Below are 27552 nucleotides of genomic sequence, written 5' to 3' on the forward strand. Positions count from 1 at the left end.
CTATAAATTTATAGTTTTAATTGTCAAATATATTAATAAGAATATAGAAGAAAATATCAAATTTTATATATAAACAAAAATGGCGTATATATAGTTGTGTTAAATAATCATCTATATTATATTAAATATTTATATCATTATATTATTAAATAAATGCTTCTATGTAATATCTAATATTGGTATTAAAAAATTTATTTTTGAATTTTTATATCTAAAATTTTATTTAAAAAATTAAATTCATAATATACACTTATAAATTAATATATAATTTAATTAAATATATGTTTTTTAATTTTATTATTATCTAATTTATTATTACCTAATTTATTATTTATATAATTAGTTAATAATATCAGTTATGATGATATAAAATCTTTAAATGATCATAAAAAGATTACTTATAATTATTAATTGAATGTAATTTTTTATATGAAATTAATTATTAATTGAATATAATCTTTATAATAAAAAAATACTTTTGAAATAACATAAATACATTATATATTAAATTATAAATAAATAATTTTAAAAATTTATAAATATATATAATAATAAATTTTACAACATATATAAAATAATATGCATAAAAATTATTAAAAGATTTACTTAGAGTTACAATTTTCTGAAAAAAAAATCTATTTCATATATTTTCAAAAATTTTTGGAGCAAGGCAATAAATTAATTAGATACGCGACTGTCGATGATACATTGAATATATGTAAGCATGCATCTCTGTATGTGTTTCTTGGTAGAGCATTAATTAGTAATGCTCTAAAGCACTACACACATTGATGATCAATATTTTTAAACACTAAAATATATTCATGATAAAAATATTACTTATCTTAATATAAAAATAAAAAAGAATAGTCTATTTTTCCAAAGTTTCATAAAAACAAAATTCTAAAAGATGAATGAATGACGGCGCGTCAACTAGATACAGGACTGCTCGCGGCAAGGGCATAGGCCATGCGGCCCGTTGATTGGCCGGTCTTTGAAGGGGCAACTTTAGGCAGGGACCGCGAGAGTGCGCGTCCCGCGCACTCGTGTTAGATCTCGATGGCGACCAAGATGTGCCTGAGAGACGAGCCGCGAAATGCCTAGCTGTATAGTGTCTGATTTTTCGTGAATTCACCGTGATCTCTGTTTATTCGATGCGAGCGGGAAACACTTTGCATGCCTTCTGCGTGTCAAGTCGCTTTTATTATTACGGTGGATCGACGCAGTGTGTATATTTCGTCGTGAGTGTGGTGCGTGTGTGCGTCGTGTCGAAGTGTCGAGAGTTCACGCCGAATCATCGTCGTCGCTAAGAAAGAGCGAGAAAGTAAAGACGAGAAAGAGAGCTACGATGTGTCTGCGTTTCAGTCCGTACCATTTTTTCGTCAATAGTTGACATTTTCGAGCATGGAACATCGGTCTCGCCGAAGAGACGCATCGTCATCACGGCATTAGCAAATACAAGCACCGTCGGATATACCGAGTAAGTCCACTACCGTCTTTTCTTTTTCGAGAGCACTGATTCCTTTCTTAAAATCCCTCTCCCTATCTTTGTCTTTCTTGTTTGCACACTCGCTCGCTCACTGGTTCGTTCGCTTTCTCTCTTCTTTTTCCAGCCTTTCATTCTCTCTCTCTCTATTCCTTTGCCTTCTTTCCTGCTTCTTTTCTTTTTCATCTACCGCTAACTTCTTCTCTTTCGCCTGTACCATTCTTTTTTTCTATCTATCGTCTCTTCCTGTCGCAGGATCGCGCGTGTATCAACTTAGCCGTGTTTTGTATATTAGAAAATTAAAACTCGCGATGTTTAACTGTTGTCGAAACGTCGAGGCAGAATCTCATGAAAAAAAAAAAGAAAACCGAAAAATAACACAAACGATTTCCTCGTGCGTAACACCGAGCATCATCCGCTCCAAAATACACCGCAATGTTTACGTTCCCGGATCCTGTTTTATTCGCTCCGATCACTTTCTCGTCCCTTTTCTGCTCAGATTTTTATTTTTTTCCATTTTGTTCCTTTCGTTTACCTCTCCTTCTCGTCCTCATCTCTGTGCCCCCTGTTTCATCTCTTTTTCCCTCCTACACCTTTTTCTTTCACGGGAATCGACTATCTTCCTCCCTCTTTCTCTATCCATCTCTCTCCTGTTCCCTCTCTTTCCCGCTCTCTTTCACTCTGCTTACACTCTAGCCACGAGAGCTTTGCGCGTCTCGGGGCGCGTGTATTCACGAATCGAGCTCTCTTTCTTGACGTACCTACCACCGAACGCAACCGTGCGTTTTCTTCTCGAGTCGTTCCACCAGCTTTTCTGCCAGTCGCAGTTTCGTTCCTCGCTTCGTGCCCTACCTTTTTTCCCTCGAGCCTCTGCGATCGTTCCGGTTCCACGTCCGTTTCGTTCTCTCTCTTTCTCTCGTCCTTTTTCTCTTTTCCTCTTTTCTCTGCTCCTTTTTCATCCTGAAACCTCACCGCGCGTGAGTCCTCTCATCTCCGCGGATTCTCTCGCAATATACACGATTTCGCTACGCGCTCTCTTCCCATACTTCTTCTTCTGCTCTCTTTATCAAAACAATACATATGCTTATGTTGTGCGAGTGCGCTCCTCTTCTGATAATCGTGAATATCAATCAGTGATTTTATAAATAATTCAGTAAAAACCGATAGAATCGTAGTCGACGTGAGTCCTTCTTCTTTCCCTCACCCTCACTCTCCCTACTATCCTCTCCTCCGCGAACTCCCCGTCCATTATTCTGGGCTTCTTTCCGTAATTGACGATAGTTCACAATAAATGCGGCGAATAATTAAGACACTACTTACTTCCTGGTTCAGTTACAATCCCATTGAGAAATTGTTTGGAAAGATGCTTGATCTGATTAGGTAGGGGGAGGGGTTATTGACAATAAGGTCAAATTTAATTTTTTCTTCTTCCCCTTTTAGATTATTAGTTGCAATTGATTCCAAGATAATTTAGGTTTTATTATAAAAAATTTTAAGATCAATTAAGCAAATCATAACATATACATTATGAGATGAAAGTTTTATTTATATAACAGTCGAGAATCACTGTTGAATGATTGAAACGGTGGAAAATTTCATCGGCTGATGTTCATGGAATGTTAGTAAAGGTAAATCACGATACGTGATTTAGCTCATTAAATTAATGCATCGTACCGATATTATACTTGAATAAGAACATATAATTCTGTTAAACAAAATGTTTTCCATTGCAAATCATATTACTTGTGCATTTAATCGTCGTATATTTTTTAATTGAAAGTAATTATCTTAATCGAGTCTATCTGTTATATGATATAAAAATACAATGAAGATTAAAATCTCTTATTTCTCATAAAATTCAGTTCAATTTTTTTTTATAATTAAGTAATATTTGAGCGTAAAAGATGAAACTTTTGATTATGCGATTAATTAGGTAGGTAACTGATAATTAAAGACTAAATGGAACAGATTGCACGGATTACAGATAATTACATGCTAGACTTGACAACCAAATACTAATAATTCAATTGTAACATATTGTAACGTGTAATGTTATCCGATAATACCTCAATTGCTCCAATCATAAGATACGTGTATAAATCTCAACAAGATACATTTGATAGTAGAAATAATATTCAAGTCTCAAAATTGTCAATTATATATATTTTCGGTATATTTCCAAGATAGAATATTAGAAATAAATTCCGTTTTTTCATAAATTCTTATTTTCCTTGTACTCTAAAATGATTAATCCTTAACTGCTACTGTGGAGTTCTAGAATATCTCAAAGATTATAAATATTATGATAATTTCGCTCTCAAGTATCACATCATGCTAAGTGTCTCAGTAATCTTCAATTAGGTTGAGTTTTCTAATAACAACTGATAAATTCAAACGTGAATTTAATCTTTTTAATAATACAGAATTGAAATTATATTTATATATATTTATTTATATTTTAAAAAAAGTAAATATTCCATGAATAAAATTTAGATGCTTGAATACTATAATTTTATAAATTTTATAAACAACCATTTCAAACAAATTTAAATATGCTATCGGATAATCTTCTTCGTGTTAAAAAATTATTATGAAATTTTATCTTTTGCATAGAAAAATAGCTATCTAGAAGAAAAATAAGTGAAGAATACACGCAATACCTTATTATACTACTATATAGTTAAATTTTTTATTGGTGTACCTTGTAATTAAAGATGAATCGGTTAAGGATTAATCTTCTAAGGGTTTCATCATAATTATCCTTTAATCTCTCGTTTTTATCATTTATTTTCATATTCCACCAATCGTTTTAAAACATTTTTTAGACTTTTCAAAGATTAAGAGCACGCATGGATGAGTGTACATAAAGGAATTCGAACGATTAAACGTTGGACGAGGAAATGGAAAAATAATATATCCATTTCTTACGTTCAGTTAACCGGTTCCTAATCGATGTGGAGATTCGATCGTGCGTCGCAATGCGTCCCGTTTGAGATGGTAATGGATGTTAATAACCAACGGTGCAGGAACTCGCACGTGGTGAATGTGCCTAGGGTACACATTCGGGGGTGAGTGTCTGGTTGCGTGCACAACCTTGGCAGAGCGAATGGACGCCAGTGGTAGTTGATAGAAGTGGAGGTGGTGACGAGATGTCGGCGAGGGTTCAAGTAGAAAGGGAATAGAGAGTTCAGAAGCGGTCGCCTTTGATGTAGACACGCTCCACAACTCCTTCACGCCAATAAACCTTTACGGCGAACGTTTCTGTAAGCTTTCTTAATATTGTCATCTTTCCCTCGGCCTCTTTCACTCGGCCGTTCTCCTGTGTTCCCATTGTTACTCGCAAGGGAACCACGGTTTGCTTCTACGATTCTCGGATATTTTTGAAGCTCCGTTGGAGAGACGGTAGGCACCTGGTAATTTACTCTTTTGCCATTCAAAAATGGAATTGTCGTTTGGGACGTTTGTTCTACGTTTTTCATTAATCTCGTGGAAATTAAATGGAATGCTTTGATTTAATATTTGATTTTTTAACGGTGCTAGGTTTTTTCCTTTATCATTTGTTTGATGTGATAATAGATTTAGTAAATCTTCTGGTTTCTTTTTTAATTTATTATTTTTTGTTTATATCTACCAAAATGATAATAATTTTCAAGAATGAAGTTTCAAAAAAATTTTTATCAAAAAAACTATATTTACATCAATAATTTTGATTTCGTTAAAGAAAAAATGATTTAGGTTTTTATTTTTTAACAAAACCATTCTTTATTTTCATTTTCATTTGAAAATAATGAAAATACTTTTATTTTAGTTGATTTCTTAACGTTTCTAGATTTAGTCAATTTTTTTTTTAGTAATTTTGTGTTTAGTAAAATGGGTATAGTATAGTTTAAGAACAATATTTTATTTTGAACAGACGAATTACATTCAACTTTGATTTTTTGAAAAATTGTCAGACTTAAACATCAAACAATTTATATTTCTTTCAATTTTCATGAATAGAATTGTTGTATATAGTAGTTATTTTCCATTTATGCTTTTGAAATAACGAAAACTGAAAAAATGTAATTTAAATGAGAATTTAGTTAATTTTTATGTTGTAAACTACTTTGAAATTTTGCATTTATCCTGTATATCAATATCACGAAAACAACATTTCATTATTACTTCATATTATTTCATTTCCAACGGTATTTTTCTATTAGAATAGGGAATTACATCCAACTATTTGTAATTCATGATACATATGAATCTTTAAATTCTAATGGCTTTGACACCTTTGGAGGCATTTATAATCATATTAGATATTTAGTCGTTATGCTACAATATGCTACGTTTGTGCTACAATCCTTTCTTTATATTTATGAAAATAAAGTAATATGTTTCGTTACTACTTTAAAAATAATTATATAATAATTATTTCAAATTTTTCTATCTATCTTATTTTAAATGAGCATTAATTGTTCTTCATTTTAATATAAAACTATATATTAAATGTAAATTACTAAAATATATTTTAATTTATATTTAATATTTTATATTTAGATCTAGAGATATTAGAATATTTAGAAATATGAATTATTTAGAATCTTTATTCAAAATATTATAAATCTGAAATATCATAATGAATATTTATAACATATATTAGTCCTAGATTTGAAATTTAAAAATTAGAAGTCAAGGTTCACAAACCAATTATGTTATAAATACAATTTGCTTTCATTGTATAGAATAGTTTGCCCCATGAGTGTGACTCGATATTATAAGGCAAGAGGTTAATCTATTTTAAGGAACTCGATTAAAACTTTTATTCAATTCTATTCTTTAAGAAATCGATAGCGCATAATTGGTTTATTGAATTACAATCAAAATTAATATAAGAATAAACAAAATATTATTTTTTAATACTAAAACATAATCCAATATATAATTTTCACAGATTTACCAGAGCAGTAATCTAGCATTAAAGAAGTTTATTAAAAAAAACCCTCGTATGAGCTTTATAATGCCCGTTATTGTATTAAATACATACTTAAATTTCCAAGTAAAGTTTATGATAAAAAGTGGGTTAAAAATTTTTATAACTCTTCTATCATATTCATGACTCACTTTATATACAGATAGGTACAGATATATTAATAACGTGATTCACTTCCGTATCACGAAAGTATTGGCTCGAACAGGAAGAACAATCGTACCGGCGTTATTAATACGATTACAATATTTCATTGAATCGAAAGGGAGTATAAATGTTAATAATCGTGCACTACAACCAATATCGGGTGGGCTACGAAAATAAAAAAGAAAGAAAAAAGGGATCGTGTCTTCCTGACCTTTCGTTTATTGCATCTAACAAGCTTCTTTGAACAACGACCTCTTCCTCTTCTGCAATTATCGGCAATAAAGTGAAAGCTTTTACCAGTCACTTTCAGCGCACGCAAAGGAAAGTAGTATACAAAAATAAGAGTTAAGAATAACAGGAAGATGAAGAAGTCAGGGCGACGAGGAGGATGTTACCGGCGAAAGCTTCGTAAAGTCAAAGAACATCGATTTAAAGATCCTCGGAATGGGGAAGAACTCTTTGATATCAAAATGAGAGGACGTAAAGTTCCCTTGTGCTTTAACCACACTGAGCACGTGGTATCAAACGGCACGATCACGAACCGGGTACCGCCCACTCTTCCGATCTTCGGTTCACGCTAGGGGATTCCCATAACTGTGTGTACGCGCCACGACAACAGAGGGTGGGCTCATGCGTTGCTCCCTTTTATACAGGGTAGTTCACTTAACCCTATGACCTGAAATAACTCTTTCAATCTTGCGAATCGTAATCCTTGGAGAAGTGTCTCCTGCTTGATCTCGAGGCACCATTCATGCGTGTAATCCCATTTCATGATATTGCCTTTATACATAGGGTGTTTAGCTGGTGTAATTGGCTAAGAAAAATTCGTGTTGGGGGACGCGTTTGAAATAATTTTATTCTTCTGTAAATTTTTTCATGATATGATAATTTTGTAGTCTATGGAGTATTTCTAAATTATTTGGAAAATTTGCTATTAAAAATTGAAAAAAATTGTATAAATATTTGGATTTGAATCTTTTTATATTTTTTAAAAGAAAATTTATTCTTGTTTAATTTTACAAAGCAGAGAACAGAGATTTACATTATCAACATTTACACTTCGAATCACTTTGAAAGCTATACGATATGTTCAACATTCGTTGTTTACTTTATACATATTAAAACATTTCTATAAGTATCTTATGGACATCTGCGGTATTTCATTAAATGAAAGGTTCGTAACATAAAATTATCTTATTTTGCATACGTTAATAGTAAAACGAACGATTGAATGCGCAATGTTGAATCGCATTTCGTGTGCCTGTATCAAAGTTAAAGAGGTTAAAAGGCGAAATAAACACGAAACGTGTTACGATAAGAGGGGGTAGGTAGAGGAAAGCGCTCACTAGGGGTGGTTATAGGTAGGTAGGTAGTAGAGAAATGATAGAAAAAGAGAAGAGAAGAAAAGATAAGTGAAAGAAGATAAAGGGGCGCCGAAATGGTACCGCGTTTGATCCATCATCTCCTCCGTCTGTGTGCAATAATTGTCTCTATTGTCTGTAGCACTGTTCTCACTGTTTGTGCCCCCTTCCACTCTCTCTCGTTCTTGTGCTCTCATTCTTTCACCCATCACCATTTTATCATTCAGTTTCTCGGTGTCGTCAGTTCGTTTATTTCAATTTGTGTGTCAATCCTCTTTCTCGTGCGACTAAGTGGGTACTATACCTGGTTTTCAGTGTATCATCAGTGATACATCGGTCGCATACGGTGCTATCACGACTCAAGTACACTAAAACAAGAATATATCTACATGCAATTGTATATCATGTAACGACGACACGAGATATAAGCCGGTGAATGAGACAGACCTTTTATATAAGAAACGAATCGTCTGATTCACTTATTCGAGGTTTCGTTAGTCTATCGGTAACCACGAGTATCGACTAACGAGCAGACTGGGCCTGAAAAAAAAAAAAAGAAACAATGAAAATACGTAATTGCTCGGTACCTATTTTTCCACGAGATATAATTAGGGCGTTTCTTTCATGGAAGCCGAGTTTTCAAACTTGGTTTCTTATTATACGGTTGTTCGTGACTATTTGCGAATGTTTTTAAATTTGAAAGTTTCAAGAAGCTCTATTGTTAGTTTACGATTCATCAATAATTGAATTATAGAAATATAATAAAATTTAAATATGAAATATAAAATTTAATTTACGTTACTATCTTATTTTTAAAAATAAATATTATAAATAGAAATAAAACTCTCTATTAATTAATTGAATTTAACTTTTTCAGAATATAGAAAAACAGTCAAAAAATTTATGTTAATAGTAATTTAACTTTTTCAGAATATAGAAAAACAATCAAAAAATTTATTATGTTTATTAGCTTGTTTATGAAGGCTAAAAAATAGTAGTATAAGTAGAAAATCTGATAAACTAAAAACTTATTTAAAATTAAACTAAATAATTAAACTATAATTAAACTAAAAATTTATTTATAAAGTAAATATTTTTATTTTTTAGATATAAATCGACATTATGTAAAGAAATGAACAAGTTAAAACTACTCATAATATAGAAATTAGTAAATTTAATAGTATTTCCTTATTTATATTTCTATATCTAATGTTAGAAATTCCAAAAATTTTGGTGATAAAAGAATATCTAATTATTTTTTAAATTACTTGTTTTAAACTCCTAATTTTATTATACTATCTAAGATAAACATTTTCACATTTTCGTATATTTATACAGTATTCCCATTGATATGTTCAAAAGATTTAATTATTCAATATCGATTTGAGAAAATTGAACTACATGTATAAGATTGATAGGAAAAACCGTTCGAAAAGGGACAGGGTTCCGTGGTGTGTAGTTACGCGTATAGGGGCTTACTGAGGGCGCGAAGAGGGGAAGAGAGTATGTATGTATTGTCGCGAATGAGACGAAGGGGAAGAGAAGAAAGCGAAAAAGATAAACAGAGTCCTTTAGGCCGTGCATGCGACGGGCAAAGAGCGCAGACAATGAGGGTCAAAGGCGCCACTTCTCTTGCCACGTTTTTAGCTGGGCGATCTTTATTCTTTGAGGACTTTGTTCCACTACCATGGACCCACGGGAAATTCTTTTCCCCGTCCGAAGAGGTCGATCAAACAGTCATGAGTATTACTACCTTCGGAAAGAAAGACCGTTCTATCGTCTTTTTATCCTCTTATCGTGATATGTACTGATGCTTTGTATAATTGTTCGTTTCGATCATGTGAATATTTCGATCGCTCCCCTATTCATGCAAGATATAATGATTTTTTGCGCATATGAATTCGATTAACTTTCTGGCTTCCGTGTCATTCATAATAACTATTGATACATACTGCCACGTGAAGATGGTCAAAGGGACATGACGCTTGGAACGATGGAGCAATGTATTTTATGTTTGAAATATATTATCAGAACTTATGTTCTGTAAGTTTATTTATTAAATTTATGATAAGAGATTTGGAATTTAATCTATTAAGAATCATGCTGCATCTATATTTTCTTTGTAATTTTTTTCAATTTAAAATATTCAATTCTGTAAAGTTTAATATATTATATTTAATATATACTATTATTTTTTGCATTTTGAAAAAATTATGTAAATTAATTTATTTATGCCATATGAAGTAACTTAATCAAACCTGTTGGTTTTCTATGATTCATCAAATAGAAGTTAACAGTTAATACGCTATGTGGCAATTTCATATAATATAACCCTGTTACTGACCTTTTTGATTAATTCAATGGAAAGTATTTAAAATTCAAAACATTACAATATATACATAAAGGTGTAGCAAAGTTGCTAAAAGAAATTATTTCTAAAGCAATGATGATTCTTATTCAAAGAGTTTAGCTTATCTGTAAAAGCCGCAACGGCAGTATAAAATATCATGTTATAATATAAAGAAAAAAATTGTTTTATAAAATCAGAAATACAATCATTGAATAATGCACCATATATAAAGAGCATTTATAAACACATCTTGAATCGGTGCGCGCGCGTACGCGCGCTAAATTATAATATCAGCTTTAAAGATATTCGCCGAGATTTTTCTAAGAAGCGTGTACACACATGAACATATTCTCTATAAGTATATATATATATATATATATATTCAAGAAGAAAAGGCAATACAAGAAACTATGATCGCGAGGTTGTTGAATGACGACTCGCGCGCTGCTCGCGGCATGCTCGAGCGAATCGAATTGCGCTCTCGGCACGGTTCTATCCCTTGGGCCTGTACAACGATCCCGTTAACGAACGACGCCATTAAGGGCGCATTAACATATAATTTTCCGCGAGAAATTATAGGCGACTCGGCTGAGTTGGCTCGCACGGTGTTTATTATACACATCCAAGAGCAACAGAGTACCCTGGCTGTGCACTGTCGATCGAAGCACCCAGGACTGTGTGGCAAGGTGAGAGAGAAGAGAGATTTTAACTGGCGCGATGTGTTGGTGCATTCATGCGAATCCATATTGAGAGGCCAGAATATGCGCATATATGTGTGTGGGATCGCGTGCGGCGGCAAGATCAAACGGAGATTCTCCTTCTCTTATACCCTCTCATCGTAATTCTCCCTCTTCTTCCCCCACTGCTGCGCGCCATTCGTTCTATCTTTCTGTCTCTCTTTTTCACTCATTCTCTTCTTCTTTCTCACTTGTTCTGCCACGCCGTTGCTTCATCTTGCTCGCTCCACCTTGTGCAAGTAGTACCAATGCGTTACTATATAGTTCCTCACTTTTGCTCGCAAATGGTCTTTTCGTAATCCGTCTCTCTCTTTCTCTCTTTGGCGGCTCGGTAGACCGTTTCTCGTCGCTTTCCTTCTGTTTCTATTTTTTTTCTTCTTTCGGCAATTCTTCGTTCTTTTTTCGGTTATCGTCGATTTCCATTATATTCAATAATATTATTTCCATTAATTATACGACAAACTAAAATTTATAATTGTTTCTAATTTAAACACATTAGAGTAATGCGTATACAAAATTGAATTTTGGAACATAAGAAAATTTTGAGAGATATTTTATAAAATATATTTTTTATTATGAATATAATTTCATCATTTTATTAAAATTATAAAATAAAATAAAAGATAAAAATAAAGAAAATTAAATATTTCATTAACAATGTTGGAAAACATTCTATTAGAAAAAAAAGAAATGGAAAAAGAGTTGACATTGCATATTGGATAGAATTACGTAGAACGTCACGACAAATTTGTGGTTAAAGCAGTTGGATGGATAAGATAAATCAGTGCGTCGGCTTGTAATTTACCTGGAGGGAAGTAGTTGTTTGGCAACGACTTCAATCGAATTTCATTGAACACGAAGTTAAAGAGATCGTCTGTGTTAGACAACGGTTGACGATAAACGATTTTACTTATGCTTTTCCATTCTTTACACATTTAAGTAACCACTTTATTTATTCTTTCTTTTTTTAATTCTTGAACGATGAATATATTTTATTTATTTCTATTAATATGTTTTACTAATATTATTCATTTAATTGCTTTTATGTATATAATAAAGCAATTAATTTTTACTAATCATTAATTAATTTTTTTATCTCTAATTGTATTTGTAATCAAAATGTAAATATATGTGAGGCAGAAAGAGAAATATTATGGCGTCAATGATAATAAAACTCAATAACGATAGGTGGCGTTAAATTACTGATATGTATTTTTAATGTAATAATGTTAATTTTTTTTAATCAAATGATACTTATAATAATGATTATTTAGTGATTGGATTTTAATAATATATTTATAGTATTAAAAATATATAATAATTATATAAATATTATTATATAAATAAATAATTTTATTTAGTTTTAAATTTACAATAGTATAATATTTCTTATATTCCATAAATATTTATATGGAATATAAGAATATAAAATAATGATATTGATGATGGAATTAGAAATATTTCCTTAATAATAATTAATAATAAAAATCAAAAAATCAAAAACAATAAAAATACAAATAATTTAGTTAGTTAGTAGAATATATTAATTATTTTATAGTATTTTATATAACAATAATATAAACTTCTTTAATCTTAAAATATAATTTTATTTCATCATACAAATTTAACAATTTAAAAATACTTTGATCTCATCATTAAAGCTAACTATTTGTTCAAATTTATGAAAACCTTTGCATTTTCATGCAAGTTTTAAAGTATGGATAGGTACGTATATATAACTCAGAATTTGCCCTTATACCTGGACCCTACCACTTTTTTGTCCTACGTCCACCATGGTCGAACCGGCAGGGGAACACGGGGAAGGGAAACTTTGTAAGAGAAAGAGAAAGAAAGAAGGAAGCAGTTGTAGCATAAGGGAGGTGTGGCAGAGCAAGAAGAAAAGAAAACGAAGAAAGATGGTGTAAGACTGAGAAGGAAGACCAAGGGAGAGAGATAATGCTCGCTCTCCCTTGGCTCTACGGTCACTGTGTAGTTTCAGTCTTACCGTGTACGTTGTATGGGGCATAGGTCTTCCTCGGCATCCTTTGTCGTATTCACATTCAACCGAACCGTTCCTTCGGCCCCTGTTTTTATGCTCGTTTCGTTGATTCGGTATAAACGAAAAGATTTCATAAAAATAAAGTTTCAAGCCGGCAATCAGAGAGTATACGTTTGTTTGATCAGTGGCATTTTTTATCGATATATAATCTAACTGTGCGTTTAAATATTTGTTTCGCTAACACAAGTCAATGAAATTCCCTATAATTTTCATAGAATTTGTCTCATTGTGTATAATTCTACAATAAAAAATATTATAATTTTAATTGTATCGAATTATTTTTATCGTTTATGAAATATATGTAATAATATATATGTTTGTGAAAATTATATTATTTTCTTTAAGTGATGATATATTTATTTAGTGATTTGTATACATAGAACAAAATGTGAAGCAGTTAGTAATTTTAATGATGTCAACACAGACATGGTTTATGAACCTGTTTCAAAACATAAACTCGATATTTCGCGAGAGCCATGCGTGGAATGTTTTATGGGTTTTGTACAGATGAAAATGTTTTGGAAACACAAGCCCGATTCTTATGAATGCTTTATCCAACAAAAGCTTTGTGATTCTTCACTAATCTAACTATACTTATAATCAAAATTCAATTCTTTATTTGTGAATAGTGATTTGGTGATTGCATTGTGAACCAGAACTTAAACAATTTTCATAAAGATAAAATATATTCTTGTTTTAAATAACAATGGCAAATTATTTCTATGTGCTATTTTATTTAATCGATGAAATGTGTAAAAATAAACAAGAGTGCATAAATACATTAACACGAACTTTCAAAAATATGATTAAAAGAATCAAATATTTTTTCGAGAATCAAATATTTTTATCTAAATGATTGCATCCTCAAAATTTCCTATATACAGTGTAATTATTTGAAAATTATAGTTCCTGTTCAATTATACTATTTTGTATATGAACTACAATTGTGATTTTTCTCTGTTATTCTACCATATATACTTTATATAAAAAGGGAATTTTCGAATCTGAAATTGTGCGTGACAAGTTTCAGTATGATTTCTGCACGAACAATTTATTAAGGTATTGAGTTTACCTATAATTATGGACAGTTTGCACAAGAGATATTTACATGTAACACGTGAACTTTTAAAATGACACAAACAAGTGTTTGCCTCAAAAGCATATAAAATGTACAAGATAATAAGTGAATATAAAGAAGATCTGATGAAGAAAATATATCGATGTATCACTACGAGAATGAGGTATTTTAGAATAGTCTTGTAAATTTGGCAATAAAAGGCGCTAAGAAAGATGCGCATTTCATTAAACTTTATTTTTTTAAATATTATTATATTATACAATATAAGAACAAAAGAATTAAATACTGTATAAAAAATCTATATTTTTTATTAAATTTATTTTAAAATTTAATATTAATTTATTTTTTAAATTAGCAGTTAAAATCGATTAATCTTTTTTTTTTAATATAATATTTTAATATAATAATATAATTATTTTTATTTCAAGAAAATGAAATTTGTTTTTATAATTTTTAAATTATTAACAAAATATCATCAATTTTTCTCATACAAATCAAAAACATCCTACATTTCAAATAATATATAATTTAAAATATATATATTTTAAATAATATTAAAAATATGACATTCGCAACAAAACACTTTAATTAATGCTAATGAAAATGTTTTCTTTTATCTTTGATCTTGAAATAATCTGTCTGGTCGGAATTATCTAAAGCATATATTTAATTGTGAAGAGCGGGAGGAGAGGGAACAACGAATGAAGGTCAATCGGAATTGAGAAGAGAAAGGCGGGGCGACGAGGAATCTTGACACGTCAGTGAACATTCTCCTAAGTCGATGGTCGAGGGTCGGCGGTCGACAGTCGCAGCGATCGTGACGGTCGACGACCGACGGTCGATGTAGCTGCCGGCCGAGCGGTCCCTTAGAAGTTTCTTTGAAAGATTCGCAGCTCGCGAGGCATAATACCACTACATAAAGTCATCTGGCGATAACGGTGACACGCCTTTGACCGTTTCCGCTCGGTCTTTCACTAACAAATCCTTGTCGGTACTTCAAAAGACTTTAGAAGCCATGTTTATGGCCTGATCGGGATCATTTCCGTTTCGACATTGATAACATTGCTTTTATTATTTAATTGATAATCCATAATCGTGATGATGGACACTCGATACTTAGATACATAATTTCTAACACCTCTAAAAGAGTATATATGATATAGTTATAATATATTTTGTCATTTACTTTTGGAACGCTATGTAATTTAGGCTTGAATTATATGAATAATATGATATAGTATATATTTTTTTTTTAACTTTAAAAGAACTCAAGAAATGAATGAGATAAAAACTGATCAATGTTTCTTTTCGGATTATTATAAAGATTTATTTGAAATACTGTTGATAAAGAGATTTCATTTCTTTACTAAATGTTAATTACTGAGCAACTCTAATATACCGATCTTATTGACTTATTTGATTTTTACAATATCGGTCATAAATGTAATAAATAGATTAATAGGTAAACTTCTTTAAAAATATTATTTTTCTGTAAAATAATATTTTAATATTATACATATATATACACACTTTAAAATAATTTTTTTTATTTCCATTTAATCATTTTATTATTATTTCAACTATTTAAAAAAAAAAATTTTCATTTAAAAAATAAAATATTTCCCGCCAAAAAATTTTCTCTTTGAATATGAATTTTATCTTTGATTTTTATCTTGTTCGAAACACACAATAAATGCATGGATTTCAAAATGTTTTGATATTTTTAATGAAAGTTTTATTTAATCGTAATGACAATTTTCCAAATTAATTTCTGTTTTTTTTTTAATTTACGAAAGCAACAAATTCATGAATCAATCGAAGGGCTAAAGTGATAGACTTTCCGTTCGATATACTTTACTCTACTTGTTATTTATAACAAAAATTCTGTTAATGATTTTAGAAAGTAACATAATAAAATATTTGTTTTCTTGTTTCTTAGATTTTCATTATAATTTACAGTTAAAAAATATTCATATCTGTTGTAATTAAATATATTTTATAACTATAGAATAATTATAAACAAATTTTTGTATTTGTTAAATAAGAGATAAAAGAGTTAATGAAATAAAAATGATTTCTAGTATATTTCATTTTTAATTATAAGTATACGATTCATAAATATACATTTGCTTTTCTTTTTGAATTTATTTAAAAATAATTTAATAAAAGAAAAAAAAATGAAATGTAATTCTGTGTAATTCGTATAATATTTAGATTTATAGTCTCATAGTTGTGGAAAATGTATAAAGCCGATATGTTTTCGATCCACTCTATTTCTTCAAACTCAGCTTTTCCAAGAGTTTAAAATTTCTTTAAAGAAAGAGAAAGAGAGAAAGAATCAGAAATTTTTTCGCGGTCGTGTTAACGAAAGTTTCGTAACTGCTGCGTAGAAAAAACGAAGGTCGACGAAAAGAAGGGTGAACGAAAATGTTGAGAAAGATAAAAAATTCGAATTATACTCTGTAAAGCCATGTGGAAATTTAAATGGTGGTCGTAAGAAAAGCATAGAATCGTCTGAGACAGAGTTCCTCGGTTGGGCGCGTAAAAGAGATTTTTACCGGAGGTCGAAGCACAGCTAGAGACCTAAAGGTGCAAGAAGGAGGAAGGTGACGCATGAGGAGGATGACGTGATGGGTGGGTTGGTAGAAAACTTACAGGTACCGGAAGGGTGAGAGAGAGCCTGAAAGGGTTAGCTGAATGGGCGTCGTGTGTGCTTTTCTCGTTTGAGAAGCTTCAGATTGCCCAGTGCCGTACTGAGATTTCTTTACATTTCTGGTTTCCGGCAAATCATTTCAATTTGTCAGTATCTTATTAAACTACTAATATCTTTCAAAAAATGTATCTCTAAAATGTATAAACATGCCAAATTTGTATAAAAAATGATCGAAGTAAAATATTAAATATGTATATCTTTTTTCGTCGATGTTAAGAATGTTATCAATGGAATATGAAAAATTTTGCAAAAGAGATAGCTCAAAGAATGTGTAAAAATTATATAGATATATAGAAAATCCGATAAATTTCGATATACAAACATTATGTCGTAATGAAATCAAAGATAACAAGAGCCAAAAAAAAATTCAAAAAAAAAAAATGAAACAAAGAAACGAGGAGGAATGAAAAATGTTGCTCATCGTTTCTTCTCTTTTCCCACTCATTCTTTCTTCCTGTTGTAATCTGTTTTTCGGACAATTCCAAGTAGCAAGCCGCGATTGCCGACAGAGCAATCTAAGATGTGAAAAAGAAGAGAAAGGGCCAGGAGAAGCGGATAAAAAGAAAGAGACGAAGAAGAAATGCTGAAGAGGAAAGAAAGAAACTGAGAGTAAGTAAAGTAAGAGGATAAAATAAAAGAGGAATCGGAGAGTCCTTTGGATGCGTATAGGGGGAAAGGGTCAAATAAGGTGGACCGCTGTCGGAGTCGAAGCGGGAGGCCGCTCAAAGTGGACAGAAAGAACGAAAGAGAAGACAAAAGAGAAAAGAAAACGGAAGAACGAACGAGTAAACGTACACCAGAGAAGGATGAAGAGGTTAGAAAGAAAGAAAGAAATATGAACAGGACGGTACAGGTAAAGGCAGAGGGAAGACGAGGAAAGCGATGAAGGAGAGAAAAAGGCAAAAAGGGAGACGGAAGACACAGACCTCGCCGGCTGGTGGCTGGTGGCTGGCGGCTGGCGGCACCGCTTGATGTACGTCGGGTCCGTAATTACAGGTTTTCGGAACGCCTCGCTCGGCGAACCACGCTCTTTGAAAGCTAGGGCCCTTCCCTCGCCTCGTCATCTAACCGGTGACTTCGAAATACTTGTCATTTCTTCAATCTTTTTTCATTGTAAAAGATAAATATTAGCATCTTTGGGAAATGCTAATTACATTCAAGAAAAAACTTCTTGAAAATTATTTTCTTTTAACTTCTATTCATCATTGCAATTAATATTTAATATAATTATTTAATTAGAATTTTATAATATTTTAATTGCTTTAATATATAAAATTATGTTTTTTAAAATATGATATTGAATTTATATAAGCAAATATGATATTGAATTTAATATAAAGCAGTAAAAAAATTTAATACAAAATATAAATTAGTTTTAATAAAAATAAAATAATTTGGAACACCTGATATATAAAATTGGATGAAAATTTAAAATATATACAAAGTAAATTTAAAAATATGCAAAGTAATAACTGCATAAGAAACATGCAATACAATGTATTTGGATTCGATATGTGCGTTTTAATTAATAATAAAAATACTTTATGATATGGCTTAGAAAATTGATAATTAATAATAATATAAAAATATATTGGATTTTATTATTATTGTATTATTGTATTTAGAAAATTAAATATATTCTTAAATAAAATATTTTTAAATAAAAATGTATAAATAAAAATAGTAATATTTGTATAATTAATATAATATAATTAATATTTGTATAATTAAATAAAATTAATTATTTTGCAATTAAAAATTTATATAGCAATTACATTTATATTTGATAATAATAATAATAATAATAATAATATAAAATATAATATTATAATATAAATATAATATTAGTAATAGAATATTCATATTTTCTATTAAAAAGTAATATATGTTATTTTATAGCAATATAATAAATAAATCATTTGTTTAGAATAATAATTTTTGTAACTTATATTAATAATATTTCAAAATAAAAGAATAATAAATATTTCAGAAAGAAAAGTATAAAAATAGAATAAAATCATTGAAATAGCATTATAAAATTCATAGTATTGTAAGTTTTAATATTTCAACATTCTCGAGAAAACCGAGAAATATTTTCGGACGAATAAAATGCAATGCGAGTGGGAAACAGGATTTAAATTCCATATGGTTGATACATTTTTGTACGCTCGAGAAAATTTCAATATCTACGAATACTCTTCTATAGATCCATGGCATTTTTATTCGTCGATATCAAGCCATTCGGTATGCAGGGTAACACCGATCCTAGTATTTACCGACCAAGCGAAAAGAGCACATACCGTGTCACTTGAAGATGAATCTTGTTCCTATCGTATCCAGATGGCTTTTTTATATTCTCTAAATTAATGATTTTCACCTAAAAAATTCAATTATATATATATATATATATATATAAAATATAATAATTATATATATATATATATAATAATATTGCGAATTTTAATTATTTTGTTTATGTAATTATATAATGTTAAAAATATTATTTCAAAATTATCAGTATTATATAATTTATTTATCTTAAAATTATGTAATTGAAAAATAATATATAATTAATATTAATATAATTTTGAGAATAAGAAAAGAAATGAAATAAATATTTTATACATTTCAAAAGCTAAAATCTTTATATCTATTCAAATATTGAAACAATACTTTTAATATTTGAAAAATATTGAAAAGTCGAAAGGTGATTTACTCAAAATTAAAATTCAATGAATCTTTTCTGCGCTTAAAAATTTCTAACATTATAGGCAACAATCCTAATAATTTTTCATTCACGCGATGCATTTCTTTCGACATATAATTATATCTCACAGTGCTGTACTTCGAATAATTATAACGACGGACATCATTAAGCAAGTAGAAAATGAAGAAGATATTAGGGAAATGTGTATAAGGTTGAAATGATTATTCTCACATTTTGGTCATTATTTAAATTGAAGATTTTTAATGAAGTATCTACATTGAATGATGAATCATCCTTGAATTTATATTTCAAATATTCGTAGTGATTAACGAAGAAGTACTTCTTTTTAAAAGGTTGGATACTTTACTATATTGAAATTTATCTTGTAGAATTCATTACATTGACAATGAAGTCTCATTTTAAATTTAACATTTTTTGCACAATTATAACATTAATAAAAATATTAAGTCCTCAAAGATTTCTTTAATATTTTACATTTATTATTTTTTTTAATAATAGAATAATTTTTATTTTATTAAATTACTTTATTACAAATCTTTTATAATTATATAAAATATATTTATATATAATGAACATCATTAAATATTAGTAATAATTTCAAAGATAATCTGAAAATATTTAGATTTCATACAAATCTATGGTTTATTGATACTTAGTATCGATACTTAGATAACGATTAGTAATTATATATATATATCCTTATAAATAATAAAAGATTTAGAGATAAAGAGATAATTTTTAAAGATTTGTCAAAATATTAATATTAAAAAGAATTTTAAAATAAAAATTAGTCGATATTTTAAATTATGATTCGATGATTATTTATTAATAAAATTTTGAAATAAAAAAAAATATTTTAGAGTTTTAAAAATTAATTCTTTTTCTTATTTAAATAAAATTATATTTTTAAAATATAATATATAATATAAATATTTAAACATTTAATATTATATATTAAATATATATATATATATATAAAGAAACTTTATTAAAAACATTATTATAATTATTTATAATGTACGAATTATGATAAACGGGATTTAGTGCCATCTGTTAGCATGAAAAGAACAAAGTTGTAAATAAAATCATAACGGTTTTTTTACTGAAACAGTATCTGTGGTTACAGGTGGTTGAAGCATATATATTTTTCTTTTTTATGAAATGTTGTACTAATTTATTATGTTTTTTAAATAGTGATTTTATTTATTTGATTTTAAAATATATAAGTGAATTTTAAAAGTTTTGAAATTTCTTTTTAAGATAATCTTAAATTATTTTCATATAATTATTATATAAAAAAATAATGTCTATATTTTACATTATGATTTTTTAATTCATTTATATTTAAAAAATGAATTATTTAATTATTATTATTAATTATTTAATTATTATATAATTTTTATACAATTCAAAATTGTCAGGTAAATAACATTATCTAAAATAATAAATTTAGTATATTATATTTTACTAACTATTTTTATATATATTATTATATATATTTTATAACTATTGTTAGTAATTTTTATTTTTAATTTTTATAAACATATAAAATTTAAATTTATGGAATTTAAGAAAAATTTTATGGAATTTTTGAAAATTTTATATGATTTAATAATGTAATATATTATTTTAAGAGCAAATTATCACATTGATGTTTTATTTTCCTATGTTTAATAATTTATGAAAATCAATTATTGAAAAGAAAAATATATACACATACATAAAAATTTATATTTATTTTAAAATAAATCTTTTAAAGATTATTCAAAAATAATAGATTTTTAATATTAATATGACTTTTTGATTAGAATTTTTTATATTTTTGTTTAGAATAGAAATATCAGAATTGTACGGTTCTCATTCTGACAAGATCAGATATTGTATCCCTACTCCACCCGTCCTGACTGTAGCGTCAGTCCTGGTCAGGACGCAGCCTTAGCTCAGTTTGCCTAGAGACGCGTCAACAGTGGTATCGTATGTTCATTCTGTTTTATAACAAAAGAAGTTAGAAGGTACTTGTGCTAGAGGTCAATATAATTGTACAAATTATAATAGATTTCGTAAAGCTATAGAGTTTCCAAGGTCGTTCCTAAAAAGCACCAGCAAAATGGTATGTACACTTCTTTTCATCCTTTAATACAGGTAAATGTGCACTGAAGTGAGATGATTCATTATGACAGCTTTTCATTTCATATTTTTCCTCTTATTCAGGTAGAGATCAAATTTCTATAGTTGTATATATAGAATTTTTATATGTATCAAAAATTTACTTATATTTATTACATATATTTCTACATAATATATTTCAATTTTCATCTTAAATATAGTAAGTAAATATTATCTAATTTTTATTTTTATTTTGAATAATTCAAATTTAGATTAATTAGATTTGAAGTTATTAAATTTAGATTAATATTTTTAAAATAAATAATTTGTAACAAAATTCAATGCATTTAATATTTATAATGATATTGTTTTGGTATTAGATATTAAATGGACAATAATCATTATTATTAAATATAATCATTAATTAATAATATTATATTTTGCTATCCATATAAATATGAATATAATACAGATGTATTTATAATAGGAGGCTTATGAAATCATATTTCTATAGCTCATCATAACAAAAGACTAAACCTTAGGGATATAATAGTCTTTTCTTTGTATAGGATACCCTACTCTATGGAACTATTAATATCTATCCATCCTGTCAAAATAAAATTCTATTCTCCTGTGAATTTTATTTTGGAAACTGAGCTGGATTTGGGGTTGACTGTAGTGTTCAATGGATTGCGTTATAATTTTTGTCGATCAATACCACACAAATGTTCTGCGCGGACCAATAGGGATATATAGAGAAGCATCTTTCAATGCGCAGACTGCCAGGAGCTACCCTACAGTTTTTCTGTCAGGCTCCGCCCTTAGAGTTCTTCGGGATAGGAAAACCATCCTTAGGTGCTTAATTGGTACATGACTCACCACAGGGCTCGATCGATCCAGCATCCCTAGCTTGGGGCTTTTGTATTCGAGTATTCTGAATTAAGAATATGTTTTCCCATATTATATTATTATATATCCCATATTTGATATAAATTATATCAAACTTAATATATAAAAATTACATATAAATTAAATTAACATATAAATACATTAAATTTTAACAGATTTTTTTAATAGCTTTTTTATTATTTTATAAAAAAAATAGTAATATAAATATATTTGAAAATTTTATTATCATTGAATGTTTAAAAATAAATATATATATATATTTAAATTTATAATAATATATATGAAAAATTATTATTTTTGTCTTAGGTTTGGATTAACCATGTCTACTAAGAGGCATTGTGGGCCTAAATTAAATATAAAGCGCAAAATAATACGTGAAGGCCATAATAGATAGGATGAGTGGATCTCGACAGAACGAAGCACATTGCTTCAATGAAAACTCTCCACGGCCACCAGTGCCTGGTAAGTTATATAGATACATATGTTAAACTATATATATAAGTATATTATATACATTATTGAGAAAATATTTATAAATATAATATTTGAAATATAAATTAATAAATTTATATTTCACTATTATATTAGTAAAATTAATGAAAGTTATCAAAATCTAATGAAATTATTTACAATTTTATTAATTATAATAAGTTAAAATATTATATGACATAAATATATTATATAATATTTTATAGGTTATTGATTTTTTATGTTATTAATACCATAAAAGTAAATTGTAAAAATTTTATAGGAGAGGAAACAGGAAACTACGTCAGCAGGTTCCGTCCACAGAGTCCAACTCTGACCCCTAGGCGTTCTTCTCTTGCAACACCAACAGCTTCAGGTTGCGATGCTTCGGCACCTTTGGGATTTGAACCGGAAGGTTGCTGTAGTACGACAACTATGGAAAGTGATTCACCACCTGCTTGCTTGCGGTGGGCCAGGAACCTGCATTCCTTGCTGCAGGATCCAGTGGGCTTGGAATTGTTCAGAAAATATCTGGATCAAGAAGGCAGACCTCATGCCAATCCTCTTAACTTCTGGTTTGCTTGTGAGGGCCTTAAGGAACAAGATGATCCTGAAAGAATAAATCAATTGGTTAAACTTATCTACAGAAAGTTCTTTCTCAAGTCACAGTTAGCTATACCAGAAGATGTTCGAAAGGAGGCTATTCGTCGGGTTAAAGAAGGAAGGGCGGATGAAAAAGTATTTGATGCCGTACAGTTGGAAGTTGAACGTCTTATTAATGAGACTACATATCCAAACTTTCTTCGATCCGATATGTATCTTCAATACGTTCAGTCCTGCCAAAACCCGGATTCTGGTGGATGTCCTAGTTCGGGATCCAGTCGAGAAATGTCTGTTTCTTGTGGGCCAAGTTTATTGCCCACTGTCCACGAAGACAGTGAATTTGTTAGTTCCATACATAGCTCACATTCAGCTAGTGAAACGCCTGGGGAATTGAGAGGTGAACTGAGATTGACCAAAGATATGCTTATGGCTACTCAACAAACTAGGGCGTTGGATCTTCGACCAAAGCCAGAAGCGTATGCTGGGTAATATATATTTTTTATATAACTTTTACTTAAAATATTCATTAATTAGTATGCTTTTAGAATTAGATTTGCATTAAATAAACAACTTTGTTTTTTTCTCTTAAGCTTGTTGTGTGGATTTTCTGCAATGTTTTGTAGTGTATAATATTTTATATAAATATATAATTTCCAAAATTCATAAAATTAAATATGAAAGAACAAAATATATTATATGAATATTTTCATTGTTTTGAGGTTTGTTATAATTATATTTTTTGCCAAAATTTTTTCTAATTTTTTGTTTGTTTTCTTTATTTTGATTTGACATATTGCGTGGCGCTATAGCATTTACTTGCAACATGGAACTAGTCCATATCATATGCTCGCACCCAGACTGCACGCACAATATTCCTCATATAACCCAGTATCCAGACAGGATTCAGAACTTCAAAGCTTAAGCAGTGATGCACGAACTGAGTCAGACAATATGTCTCTCACCGATTCATCAGTGTACGTTTTTCTTATTTTATATATAAATAATTTATATATATATATTATATATATTATAATAGGATTATTATTATTTAAAAATAATTTCCATTCTAATTCTTATCTTTTTTAAATAAATTCTAATAAATTCTAAATAAATTCTAAATAGAATTCATAATAAAAATATTTCAATAAATATAATCTTATTTAATTCATGTTTCCTTTATGTTTAATTCATTTCTTTTTTTATTATTTTATATTTCATATTACATCATATATCTAAATTTATTTATATAAATCTATAGATACAATACATCAAATTTTTTTTGATTTCACAATTTTCATTTTAATTTTTTGTAGTGAATTTTTAGAGAGATACCTTAATCAAGATGTTAAATTATTTCATATCTTAAATGACTATATATATATCATAATTATTAAAATTTGTGGCTATGAAAAACTGAAAATATATACTTTCTGTATCTATAATATTAAAATTTTCAAAAGTTTAATAAAAGAAATATAATTATTTGTTTTGTTGCTTGTAATCTATTATTTATATTTTTATTCAAAAAGTTTAAAACTAAAATAATTTAATATTGCAATATTAAAATATTAAAAATATCTTTATACTAAGTTTCGATATTTTTTTATGCAGTTAATAAAAATAACATTGCTTGATATAAATATAATCAGTTAGCTTTATTTTTTAGGATAAAATAAAAAAATTATGTTCGTATTCTATCATATTAATAACATACAAAATATCAAATATTTTTCATTTACAGTGATGGAGCATCAATAAGTAAACAACGAAGTAAAAAACAGTATATAAGACAAAGTAGAGCTATTAAAGATTCAGCTAGTTTAAATCGTGATCCGCTGGCGCATCATACTATCATCCCTCGTACACAGCGAGTACCGCGTGACTTAATGCATCCTCTGAAACCGGAAGAATTTGCTCAAGTGCTTATTGAAAAGTTGGAGAACGTTAAACGTGAACGAGAATCTCAGGAAAAACTCGATAGGCATTTGCAAGAGAGTGATGCGATTAATAAAGATCCATCATTGGAAATGTCAAGTGGAGCACTTAGCGCCAAAGCGTTAGCTGATGCATTACGAGAAAAGTTAATGATAGAAGAAGATAACGATCAAGCAATTTTGGACCAACATGTGTCACGAGTTTGGTCGGATTTAACGCCTTCTCGATCTCCAGGACTTTCATCTCCAAGACTGCATTCGCCTGAAAGAAGACGTTCTACGCACAATTATCCACGACCGTACAAACAAAGAAAAGAAAAGGACGTGTTCTCTACATTTTCAGCAGATAGCGGTAATATTCACGATTTTCAAGAAGGCAGCGATCTTGTCGGAGCTGGCTCCATGAGTTCATTAGGATCTCACTTGCCTAAATCTAAATCCGTGCCATCTGATTATGCCGATTCCCTCCATAAACAAGACTTGTATCTTCAAGGTATAATTTAGAATAAATATAAAATCAATAATGCATTGAATCTTAAATTTTTATCAAAATATATATTCTTTATTCTACATTATTATACATTTATTATATTATATTTTTTATAGGTCATGATCAAAGATTCCGAAGATCAGACATGACTAGAAGATCAGCCACAAAAAAATCTATGACGGAATTAACTGATAGTGGTGTTAGCGTTGTAAGTGATGCACCACCATCGACAATTAGCAAAGATATTCGTCTTTTATCGTGGCTTAAAGAAACTGATAAAAAAGCGGATATCAAACATAGCCGTCATGGGAAAAAGTATGGTTCTCGTAGTGGTTCTTTGGAAAGGACAAACAGGGAAACATGGGGTGTTCCTGCTCAACCTTTTGTTGCAGATCCAGGAATGCCACCTTTACCACAACCTCATACAGTAAACATTTTTATTTAATATTATATTATTTAGTTTCAATAATATATAAATTAAATAGAATATAATAATAATTTAAATTATATTTATCAGAAATCTAAATATATATTTTTTTTTATATAGGCAACCCAATTAGAAGAAGCAAGAAGAAGATTAATAGAAGAAGATAGAGCACGTTCGAATAAACAGCGTCATTCTAATATTTCTAAACAATCATCGTATGAGCCTACAACGCAAAGTCAATCTTATGTCCAATCTAATCAATCAACGTTAAAGAAGACGAAGCAAGATATTGGAGATTTTACCACCGTTGTGTTCAGTTTCTGTGACGAACAATTTCCTTATAGGACTAAAATTCCTGGTCACAATATCACTTTAAAACAATTTAAAGAATACCTTCCTAAAAAAGGCAGCTATCGGTAAATGCATAAGTAGTTTTATTTGTATAATATTTTTTATTTTTGAATATTATTTATATATTTATTATATCTATTATTGTTTTTAGATATTTCTTTAAAACCGAGTGCGAGGATTTGGATACAAAGGTTATTCAAGAAGAAATAACCGACGATTCTGAAGTCCTACCGTTATGGGAGGGTAAAGTTATGGCGCAAGTTAAGACGCTCGAGTGATAGACTGAAACAAGGATTATTCTGAAAAAAAAGAACGTGCTATCTTCGAACAAGTGCCGCAACTAATTTTATTCAAGGATGTACATTCTCTTGACGACCCAAAAAAAAATGGATAAATTTTAAGTTTTTTTCTTTAAATTATTATTTAATAAAATATTGATATTTTTAATATCATGTTAAACAATATTTTTTATTCTTGTATAATTTTTATCATTTAAAGTTACAAAATAGTAAATACAACATTATTTATTGTCATGTTTAGTAGGACATTATTCTTTATAAAGATCTAAAATATAATGTACAATTTTTTTATAATTTTGAAAAATGAAGAAATAGCGGCCTTTTAAAAAAAATA

General features: G+C 29.0%; 1 protein-coding gene across 5 annotated transcripts; it reads left to right on the forward strand.

Moving 5' to 3' along the window:
- The first annotated feature begins 1072 nt into the window (after nt 1–1072).
- On the forward strand, nt 1073–27511 carry LOC122715958 (axin). Of its 5 annotated transcripts, none has more exons than XM_043938574.1 (8): nt 1073–1480; nt 22953–23108; nt 23398–24202; nt 24527–24691; nt 25459–26144; nt 26258–26568; nt 26689–26984; nt 27071–27511. In XM_043938574.1, the coding sequence occupies exons 2-8, from the start codon at nt 23042–23044 to the stop codon at nt 27195–27197; spliced, it is 2457 nt and encodes an 818-aa protein (XP_043794509.1). In that variant the 5' UTR covers nt 1073–1480; nt 22953–23041; the 3' UTR covers nt 27198–27511. The 5 variants fall into 5 exon arrangements, with proteins under 5 accessions (XP_043794509.1, XP_043794545.1, XP_043794526.1 ...); XM_043938591.1 differs by lacking the exon at nt 1073–1480 and adding an exon at nt 14280–14353; XM_043938602.1 differs by lacking the exon at nt 1073–1480 and adding an exon at nt 17415–17512.
- The last annotated feature ends 41 nt before the right edge of the window (nt 27512–27552 follow it).

The sequence above is a fragment of the Apis laboriosa genome, unplaced genomic scaffold (assembly GCF_014066325.1).
Source record: "Apis laboriosa isolate Shangri-la unplaced genomic scaffold, ASM1406632v1 scaffold113_cov153, whole genome shotgun sequence".
Taxonomy (NCBI): Eukaryota; Metazoa; Arthropoda; class Insecta; order Hymenoptera; family Apidae; genus Apis; species Apis laboriosa.

Coding starts and splice junctions, on each gene's coding strand:
- LOC122715958 (XM_043938574.1), top strand. CDS start 23,042: ATGAGTGGATCTCGACAGAACGAAGCACATTGCTTCAATGAAAACTCT. Junction 23,109..23,397: donor TCCACGGCCACCAGTGCCTG/GTAAGTTATATA, acceptor AAAATTTTATAG/GAGAGGAAACAGGAAACTAC. Junction 26,985..27,070: donor CCTAAAAAAGGCAGCTATCG/GTAAATGCATAA, acceptor TATTGTTTTTAG/ATATTTCTTTAAAACCGAGT.